This window comes from Physeter macrocephalus, chromosome 14, assembly GCF_002837175.3.
Source record: "Physeter macrocephalus isolate SW-GA chromosome 14, ASM283717v5, whole genome shotgun sequence".
Taxonomy (NCBI): domain Eukaryota; kingdom Metazoa; phylum Chordata; class Mammalia; order Artiodactyla; family Physeteridae; genus Physeter; species Physeter macrocephalus.
Window position 1 is genome coordinate 88,899,757 of NC_041227.1, and position 10,712 is coordinate 88,910,468.

At 53.2% G+C, this 10,712-nt stretch overlaps 1 protein-coding gene across 1 annotated transcript; it reads left to right on the forward strand.

Annotated features, from left to right (window-relative positions):
* The first annotated feature begins 2,509 nt into the window (after nt 1-2,509).
* Nucleotides 2,510-10,438, forward strand: RNF222 (ring finger protein 222). Its single transcript, XM_055090835.1, has 3 exons — nt 2,510-2,649; nt 6,161-6,375; nt 6,941-10,438. The coding sequence occupies exons 2-3, from the start codon at nt 6,372-6,374 to the stop codon at nt 7,570-7,572; spliced, it is 636 nt and encodes a 211-aa protein (XP_054946810.1). The 5' UTR covers nt 2,510-2,649; nt 6,161-6,371; the 3' UTR covers nt 7,573-10,438.
* The last annotated feature ends 274 nt before the right edge of the window (nt 10,439-10,712 follow it).

Sequence of the window (10,712 nt, forward strand, 5' to 3'; positions counted from 1 at the left end):
CAGACCAGTACCGGCCTTTTAGGAACCGGGCCGCACAGCAAGAGGTGAGCGGCCGGTGAGTGAGCGAAGCTTCATCTGCCTGCTCCCCATCGCTGGCATCACGGCCTGAACGCCCCCCCGCCCTCCTGTCCATGGAAAAACTGCCTTCCACGAAACCGGTCCCTGGTGCCGAACAGGTTGGGGGCCGCGGCATTAGTCTGAGTCGAAGGACAGCCTGGCCTGGCTCAGTCCCCTCACTGGGGGACACACACAGCCTTGATGCTGGGTATTTGGGGCTTCTCTTCAGGGACCCCCAGGAAGCCCTGGCAGAGTCAGAGGCCACACTGCTGAAGGTGCCCCTGGAGGTGCTGATAAAAGGAGAAAAATCTGGCCAGGCCTCTGGGACTAGAGTTGCAAAATGAAATATAGGATGCCTGCTGAAATTTGAGTTTTAGATAAGCAATGGATAATTTATTAGTATAAATAGAGCCTAAGTATTAATTTTTTTTTGGTTTATAATGTAAGCTTCATGCATACATTTTATTTCTACTTCTGTATGCACCGCAAGTTTAGTTTCCATCTGTCACCATACAGTCGATCCCCATTACCCATGAGTAGGTCCCAAATATTGCACTGAGCTCTCTTATACTAAAAATTGTTTATCTGAAATACACATTCATCTGGGCTGTCTGCTTTTCTGGGGGGGCTGAGCCATGCAGCCTGCGGGATCTTAGTTCCCCGAGCAGGGATGGAACCCGGGCCCTCGGCAGTGAGAGCACGGAGTCCTAACCACTGGGCCGCCAGGGAACTCCCCAGTCTGCATTTCTATTTGCTAAATTTAGGCCTGCCTGGGTCTCCTCACAGCCAGTTCCCGGGGAAAGAACGTGAGAGACCGTCCTGACAGTTGGTACAGCGTCCATGGACAAGGTGACGAGGTGCGATGCCCTGACCGTCCTCCCCCACCCCAGCCTCAAGGTGGCCATGGAGCCAGGCCAGGGTTGGTTGGGTGAGGGAGGGGCCGTCATGGGGTGCCCTGGGGGTGTCACACTCATGCTTGGCTGTGCCTTGGATCCAGGAACCTCCTTTGTCAGAAGAAAACCAATTTCTCAAGGACTCCTGCCTTATTCTTTTTTTTTAGGCCTCACCACACAGCATGTGGGACCTTAGTTCCCTGACCAGGGATCGAACCCGTGCCCCTGCAGTGGAAGCACAGAGTCTTAACCACTGGACCGCCATGGAAGTCCCTGCCTCATTCTTTTTTTTTTTTTCCTGCCTCATTCTTGATTATTTTTTCCTGATCTTGAAAGAAACACACATTCAAATATCACAAGAATGTATATGTCAGAAAGTTCCTCCAGGGACTTCCCTGGTGGTCCAGTGGTTAAGACTCTGCGCTCCCAACGCAGGGGGCCTGGGTTTGATCCCTGTTCAGGGAACTAGATCCTGCATGCCAAAACTAAAGATCCTGCACGCTGCAACTAAGACCCCTAGCAGTCAAATTAAATAAATTTTGTTAAAAAAAAGTTCCTCCAGAGATAAAACTATCAAGTTGGATGTGTCTTCCAGATTTTTCCTCTATAAAAATGATATATTATCATCATTTCCATAAACAGAATCACAGACTGTTCTGAAACTTACTATTGCACGTGATATCAGGGACTTCCTTCCATGCAGGCGTGCATTTCTACTTTTTTTTTTTTTAATAAATTTATTTATTTATTTATTTTTGGCTGCGTTGGGTCTTTGTTGCTGCACGGGCTAAGCGGCGAGCTGCAGTGCCCGGGCTTCTCATTGCAGTGGTTTCTCTTATTGCAGAGCAGGGGCTCTAGGCGCGCGGGCTTCGGTAGTTGTGGCTCGCGCGCTCTAGAGCACAGGCTCAGCAGTTGTGGCGCACGGGCTTAGTTGCTCCGCGGCACGTGGGATCTTCCAAGACCAGGGCTCGAACCCACCAGGGCTCGAACCCACGTCCCCTGCATTGTGGGGCAGATTCTTACCCACTGCACCACCAGGGAAGCCCTACTTTATTTTACTCTGCCTCCTTCTTTATCTCCATGGTGTTTGGTCTTTGGAGCTCTGAGCCCCTTTGAGTGTGAGATGAAGGACAAATGTACAAAAGCACATCACCCAAATATTTGTGTATGACTTTGGGTGGCAAAGCATTACTGACCCCTTCACTCTATCATGGCAGGGGAGCAGGGGGCTGGGGGAGGATCACTGAAGTGGGTCCAGGAGGCTGAAGGACTGTATGACTTTTATTGTTGGGCTGAGGAGACCCATCTCTGGGGAGCCTCAGTCAAAGAGGTCCTGGATCACTGCCTCCATCGTGAGACCCTCTGCTTGTCTCCAGCACCCATCCCTGGGCTCCTCCTTAGGCAGGGGCCCCTCCTCTCCTAGCATCCTCGTTGACATCACCTGACTCCAGCAGGGGCCAAACCCCTGGGCAACGCCAAGAGCCTCCCAGCCTCAAACGGGTTGGCCGACATTCACTCCCCGGTGCTGTCCTCCAGACCTGCTCAGTCATTAGGAAATGCCTTGGAGGCAGTGGCTGTCACAGTGACAACGGCAGGAGGACGTGCCGCCTGCCCAGCACCTCTGGGTGGCTCAGATCTGCTCCATGGAGGCCCCGGGTGGAGAGGCAGATAGATGCTGCTCACCCTGGTCCCAGCCAAAGTGAGTCTGGGGGCTGGGCTGGGGGCAGGGAAGGAGTGGGATCCAGTCAGAGCTCGGCAGGGCTCTGCACTGACATTGGAGTGATGCCAGGGTGTTCAGAGAGAGTGTGTGTGGTGTGTGTGTGTGTGTGTGTGTGTGTGTGTGTGTGTGTGTGTGTGTGTGTGTGTGTGTGTATGGTGTCTAGGGGTGAGGAAGTGGTCAACAAAACCTTGCCTTGGGAATCCAGGAGGGAAACCCGGTGCCCACAAGTCTCACGCTGCCTCACAGGCTCACTGTCCCAAGGTGGGGGGCAGGGATCGTCTGGGCGGGTGACACCCCCCTCCAGTCCTCGAGGTGGGCTGCTGTGGGTGAAGCTAGGCACTGGGGCTTCATGAGGATGGCTCCCCCTGAGCTGGCCCTCGTTCTCCCCTGCCTCCCAGGCGGCTGGAGGGGCAGCCCCGTTTACAGTCACTCTGAGGAGGGAAGTTTGGGGAGTCACTTTCCCATCCAGGCTTCATCTATTCCTTAAAAAAAGAAACAAAACCAAAAACTTTACTGAGGTATGTATGATTGACATACAACAAGCTGTACATATTTAACATACACAACTGGATTCTGGCGCTCTCGTGAGCTATTTTCATCCCTGGATGTTTGTTAGATCAGTGTTTCTGTAGAGAAACATTCTGTGAGGGCTGGGACCTCCAATTCTGCCATCTTGCCCTCGATTCTTCACCTACTCCTTGGATCAAGGTCTGGAACGCCCTCCACGGAGGCATCCGAACCCTCGCTACAGGAGATGGTACGCAGCATGGGCCACGTAACTAGACTGACCTGGCCTCGAATCCTGGGTCTGCCCTGGACTAGCAGCTTGACTTTGAACAAGTTACTTAAGCCTCGCGGTTCCTCATCTGTAAAATAGAAATAATATCCACCTCCCAGAGTCGCTGTCATGATGAAATGAGGAAGGGATGCAAAATGCCAAGCACATAGTTAGTGTTCAATAAACAGTAGCTGTTATAATTATTTATTAGCTCAACACTGGTCCCATCTCACCTAGGAAGACATTTCAGCCCTCCTTCCCCGAAATTTCCTGAAGCACCAATGGGGATGCCTTTGGCAGATAATGTCTTGCACTGTTATTTAGCTAGTTTGTGCCCAAATCAGAGCATTATTCCTTGCATTTCTTCTGCTGCCCTCTCCCCTGCCCCAGCACCCAAGACAGAGTCAGGCCCATAAGAGGAACTCAAGGATGGAGAATGAAATGGAATTAAGAGAAAGGGAGGGACGCAAGGAGGGAGGTGTCAGGGAGACTGAGAAAGGGAGGTGAGAAGGTGGGATGGAGGGCGGGTGGCATTGTCCAGACGTGAGTGACATGCCTCTCCCGCAGCACATGATGGGGAGGGGCCTGCACAGAGAAGCCACCGGTGGGGACCTGGGATGCCTTCTGCATCCCCTGCATCCTTTTAACTTTTCCTCACACTCAGTCCTCCCTGCTCCCCTTCTCAGCCCAAGGAGGAAAGTGCTTCCTGATTTGGCTAATATCTACTCACCCACCCAATCTATCAACTGATTCTAATGTTTACTATACTATCTATGAAATCTCTCTCTCTCCCATCTCCCTCTCCATTTTCCTTCCCAGGTGACCTCAGACAAGTCACTTCCCCATCTCTGGACCCGGGTGTGCTCACCTATAAAACTAGATTTTCCTAAATGGCCTCAAAAGTCCTTTCTTCCCCCAGCATTCTCTTATCTACCTGCTTTACTTCTCTTTTTAAAAATTTATTTATGGCTGTGTTGGGTCCTCGTCACTGCACGTGGGCTTTCTCTCGTTGTAGAGAGCGGTGGCTTCTCTTGTTGCAGAGCACGGGCTCTAGGCACGCAGGCTTCCGTAGCTGTGGCACGCGGGCTCTAGAGCGCAGGCTCACTAGTTGTGGCGCACGGGGTGTTGCTCTGCGGCATGTGGGATCTTCCCGGACCAGGGCTCGAACCCGTGTTCCCTGCCTTGGCAGGCGGCTTCTTAACCACTGCGCCACCAGGGAAGTCCCTGCTTTACTTCTCTTGCCTGTCTTGATAACTTCCTTCTCAGTTACCCAAACAGCTTAAGCGATTCATCATCATTCCTCCTTTTAAAAAAATCTTTTTTCAAGAAAACTTATAAATGTCCCCTAGGCTCTAAAGTTTCATGAAGGGCTTTCTTGATCACTGCTTACCTCCAATGCCTGGCTCAGTACCTAGCCCGCAGCAAGCGCTCAATAAATATTTGTTGAATAATTGGATGGATGGATGGATGGAATTGCCACCATATGCCTGTGGGGAATAATGAGATGCAGGGGGACACGTTAGCAGTTGGTCGGCTTAAGAAAATCAAGGTCATCCTGAGAATAACCCCAGTTTAGACATCTGCAAGTGTGTTATGAAACAAAAAAGTAAAAAAGTCTGAGAAACACTGGAATCACCATCTTAATGATCTATTGCCCATCACTTACCTAATCTATTGTCATCTTGTTCAGTTATTCTAATTTGAGGGGAGCTGCCCTCTGTCAGGGGTGTGATATTCTTTAGTCACGTATGTAATAAGGAACATCTGGGGAGGAGAGGGAAGGCCAGAAGGCAGATGCCAGGAGGGGAAAGGGCTTGGCCTGCCGTAACAATGACACCTACCGTTTATTGAGCACTTACTGCGAGCCGACTCTTCACTCATGCTACCTCACTTAATACTCTGGACAACGCTGAGAGGAAGGCGGTACGATTACCATCCACCCCACCTTAGAGTTGGGAAACCGAGGCTCAGATAGGTTATACAGACAGTAATGGGTATATCAAGGATTTGAAGCCAGCTTCAGAGTCTGAGCCCTTGAACCCTCACCCCAGCCTGGAGGCCACACTGACCACTTCAGAGACCAAAGCTTGAAAACCCCTGCAAAGGCTTTGGTGTTGCCACCAGGGTCCCCAGTCCCCTACCCCTCCCTCTACATATTTTTGCTCTTTCTTGGTTATGCGACCAAGTTTTCGACTTGGCAACATGGACTTGGAACCAAGCCAGGAGGGGGGAGAGATTCCAAAAGATTTGTGATTGAACCAACTCTAGTTTGTCCTTCCTATTAACTAATCTTGTTCTCACTACGTCATCTCTCAGGTCTGGGGGCTGCCACACAGCTCTAGTTGTCAGTGTGTCCAGGGGTCTTCTGTCTACGTCACGGATGGAAGAATATATCAATAACAGGTGATCACGGTCCTTCTAGAAAAGGCTGTTCTAGATGAGTTTAGATGACACAGCTGTGATCCTGGGGATACGTAGAAGAATGAGAACACTTGGACCACATCACATACCCAAAGAGGTGTTTCCCATCAACGTTTACACCTTGGGAAACTGGACTAAACCCAACAATGTTGCCATTGCTGACAGCACCGTTGGAGCCTCTCTTTAGCTCTCAGATAATGTTAGAAACCCACCTGTTACATCATGGTGACTCCTTATCTTTGATTTAAAACAATCTCATGCCACTTGAGCACTCATTTGTTTTCTCACCAGAACGGGCACCCGGTGACTTTTGGCCATTTCCAAATACTAGACGTATCCTCGAAGGATGAAAAACTGCCTTCACAGAGGTTAATCAGAAGGTTCTCTCGCAGCCTCGGGCAGGCCTCTGGGAAGAGTCTGAAGGATGAGTGAGCTGTGATGGGCAAAGGAAGGGGCCCACAGCTCCCTGCCGTGACCGCGCGGCCGGCCAGCCGGCATTTGGATGTGTAAGTTTTGAGTTCCATTTTCAAAACCCTCGTTGCTTTACAGCCACACGTGGCACACAGGAATGCGGTCCCAGGGCTGAGCACAATCCAGTGGGTCAGCCGGCCCGAGCCGGGAGACAGAGCGGCAGACGCTTTTCCGGAAAACGGCCACACTGAAGCCTGGACTGAGGCCGCGGGTGCATCCGCTCAGCCACCTGCTTCCCCTGGGAAATGGGTCCTCCGGCCTCCACCTCGGGCATGGAACCAGGAAGGGGGAGAGGGTGACCTCACAGCGAGTGCCCGTCGGGGTGGAGGTGGGAGGCTACACCTTCCCCCACCACCCACCTCCTTCCAGAGCCCAGCCTGGCTGGGACCTCTCGTTATTGGTCTCCCAATCCGCCTTCCGGAAGCGGCCCGTCATCGCCCCCGAAGGGTCCGCGCTTACTTCCGGTACACCTTGGAGGAGGAGCGCGGGAGAGGACCGGGGAGGAGGGGGTGGAGGCAGCGGGGCGGCAGGAGGCCCGGGGGGGTCAGGCAGGGGAGCGAAGGAGGAAAAGGCGCTGATGCTCCGGCCCTTCCCGTGCAGCCATGTCCGAGGGGGAGAGCCAGGAAAGCTCGGGCGGCGAGTGCCCCGTGTGCTACGAGAAGTTCTGCGATCTGGAGGGCGGCAGCCGGACGCTAAGCTGTCGCCACATGTTCTGCCATGACTGCCTGGTCAAGTACCTCCTCTCCACGCGCGTGGACGGGCAGGTCCAGAGGACCGTCGTCTGCCCCGTCTGCCGCTACGTCACCTTCCTCAACAAGAAGAGCTCCTGCTGGCCCTCCAAGCTGGACAAGAGCTCTCAGACCCTGGCCGTGCCCATGGGCCTGCCGCCCGTGCCACCGCCGGACACCCTAGGCCACGCCAACCCCCTGGCCCTCTCCCAGCCTTGCTGGAGGCCGTCCCCGAATCAGGGCGGCCAGCTGCCCTTGGACCCGCCGCCCGGCCTGCCCCGGGAGCCGCAGATCTTCATCATCAGCTGCCACGGGATGCCCCTGGGGGCGGAGCAGGACAGCATCCTGGCCGGGCGCAGACTGGCCGAGCCCTCGGAGGCCTCCCAGGTGCCCAGCTCCACCCGGTCGTTCTGCATTTGCTCCTGGGCCCTACTGCTCATCACCCTCATTGCCGTGGTGGCTGCCATCCTGCCCTGGGTGCTGCTGGTGAGGAAGCACGCGTGAGTGGGGCACCGGCCCGAGGGCCGCTCTGGAAGCTGCCCGCTCACACAGCCAGACTGCCTGGGGGCGGCCAGCCGAGCCCTGAGGGGTGGCCAGGGGGAGAGGGGGTGTTAGGGCGGTGCTGGCTGGAGGTCCAGTGGCATCTCCCCAGCCCCGGCTCCCCGCTCCCAGTGTGTCCCAGACAGAACAGGGAGGCCAGGGCTGGGCTGAGCAGCCAGGCTCTGGGCTGAATGAAATGGAGGCTCCAGGCCAGGGAGGAAAGCGTGATGGACACCCCTGCTCAGAAACAGCAGCAGGGGCCATCCCCTCAGGGGATACTGGCCCTTCCTCTAGGCTACAGCCGAGCAAGGCAGGGAGATGGGCGGCTGCTCCGTCCTGTGGGCTCACCAGCCCCGAGGGGTAGTCCTCATCTGCCAGGTGACCTACCTGAGGCCAGCTGGGGTTCTGCGTGGGGTACATCCTGGAGGGGGCCCAAGGGCAGGACTCCTCCAGGTCAGAATTCCCGGCCAGGGTCCTCCAACCTGCTCCAAGCAATAAACAGAAGGGGTGGCGCAGGGGCCAAAGGCACTTGTGTTTCCTGGAGTCTCAGCCCCCGTCCGTGACACCCCACAGCTGGGCAAGGGTTGCCAGCCTGGAAGGTCTTCCCTGAGGGAGAAGCGGATCTCAGGGAGCTCCTGGAGAAAAGAACAGAAAAGGGGAGCGGAGGCCACATCAGGAGTCGGAAGTCTGTTGACAGAGGCTGAGGCCAGCAAAATGGCCCACAGAGCCAGAGGTCTCCCCAAGCCTCCCCGGCCCAAGAATGGTCCAAATTTTGAGTCCTGGGGTTTTCAAGGATAGTCTGGAAGGCCGGCAGTGCAGGGGAAGCCTGGTGACCAGGACTTGAGTCAGCTGAAAAGTATGTGGGCAGACGAACCCCTGGGGGCTCCCTCCCAGCCCAGGTCCTCCTCTTCCTCATGACCAACCACTCATTAGAAGCCACACCAGCTGGGCCAGTTCCCGGGGTGGATTCCCAGGCTGGATTCCCAGGCTGGGCTGGGTGAGGAAGGGTGGGGAAGAGACAGCTGTGCTTGGCAGGGACGCTTCTGTCTCAGTGAACACTGGAACCCAGCTGTTGTCGGCCCCTGGCCAAGGTCACACCACCTGGGGACCCCGCCTATGCTGGGGGTCCTTGGTGAGGACACTAGAAAAAGCTCAGGTTGGGTCTTGTCTGGGGAGCGAGCCATTCGGGGACAGCTATTTTCTGTTTACGAAGGCCCATAAGTCAGTGGGCCATCATCTTAATTTTAGGGCTAAAAACAGCAAAAACCTCAAGCTGTTTTCTGAAATGGGTGGTTGTTCAGAGCCCAGGTGTGCCAACAGCCAAGCTCTCCACAGCCTCTGCCTCTCTCAGCAAAGTTCGCTGTCTGTGGGGAAGGAAGTAGCTCCCTCTTACCTAGTTCCTAAAAGCCTGTAGTGGTGGTCATTTCGGGACCATTAGGGGATGGGATCCACCTGCAGGGGATATTGGGACACAGGGAGAGTTGATTTAATGCACTTACGGGCTTCTTTTCAAGACTAGAGAAGAACATAGGTGCTATTGGGGGAGGTACAGGTGGATTCATGGGAAAAATGTTTATTACAGGAATTAAAATGTTAAATTTACAAAGACTCTACTGAGTCAGTTTTAACCACAGCCAGGCTGCTTCAGTATCATGAATTTCTGGGGACCTGCTTTTAGCCTTTTCAGATTCTGTTGTGTTTGCCAAAAGTTAATTTCGAAATACCTGTAGTGTTTCCATATTGTTCAGTCGTGACTTGTAGATGGCACGTCTTTTATTTTCAAAGAGTGTCAAAAGCTATATATTTTCTCAAAGATTCCAGACACATTGTAAATGAATGTGGGAAGCACTGAGCTTGGACTTTTAGGATAATTCATTTTAAATAAAAAAGACCATCCGAAAACACAAATGCAAACGGCTCTTAAACATTTACTCAGCCACACTTGTGAATGGAGTGCAAATTACAATTCTGCTGGCATCCCATTTTTCACCTGTTAGCTTGTCTAAACCCACCCTGCTGCCAATGCTGAGGGAAGCAAGTGAGGGTGGTAGGAAGGGATACTGATAAAAACCCTAGGAGGGGGGCTTCCCTCGTGGCACAGTGGTTGAGAATCTGCCTGCCGATGCAGGGGACGCGGGTTTGTGCCTCGGTCCGGGAAGATCCCACATGCCGCGGAGCGGCTGGGCCCGTGCGTCCGGAGCCTGCGTTCTGCAGCGAGAGAAGCCCGCATACCAGAAAAAAACAAAAACAAAAACAAAAACCCCTAGGAGGGGAAATTTGACATTTTCTATCAAATGTCCACTTTGACCCAGCAATTCCAGTTCTAGAAAGGTATCTGACAGATACACTTGCATATTGCAGCATTGACATATGTAATTGCAGTGTTGTTCTTAAAAACAAAGAATTGGGAAAACCCTACATGCCAGTCAGAAGGGGCTGGTTGTGTAACTTAAGATGCAGGACTGTCATGCAGCTGTAAAAAGAACAAGGAAGGACCTGCAAACTGACTCTGAAAGTCTCCAAGATCCAATGGCAATGGGCAGAGGCAAGGTGTGGAACGCTGGGTATCCGATACTACAACCTGTGTAGAAAGTGGGGGCATAAGAATTTACTTTCCGGGGCTTCCCTGGTGTCCAGTGGTTAAGAGTGCGCTGAGAACGGACTTGAGGACACGGGGAGCGGAAAGGGTAAGCTAGGATGAAGTGAGAGAGTGGCATGGACTTACAAATACTACCAAATGTAAAATAGCTAGCTAGTGGGAAGCAGCCACATAGCCCAGGGAGATCAGCTCTCCGTGCTCTGTGACCACCTAGAGGGGTGGGATAGGGCGGGTGCGAGGGAGGGAGACGCAAGAGGGAGGGGATATGGGGATATATGTATATGTATAGCTTATTCACTTTGTTATACAGCAGAAACTAACACACCGTTGTAAAGCACCTATACTCCAATAAAGACGTTAAAAAAAAAAAAAGACTGCGCTTCCACTACAGGGGGCACGGGTTCGATCCCTGGTCAGGGAACTAGATCCCACATGCCGCGTGGCGTGCCCCCCAAAATAAAAGAGAATTTACTTTCTGATTTGCTTATTTGTGCATAAAACAATT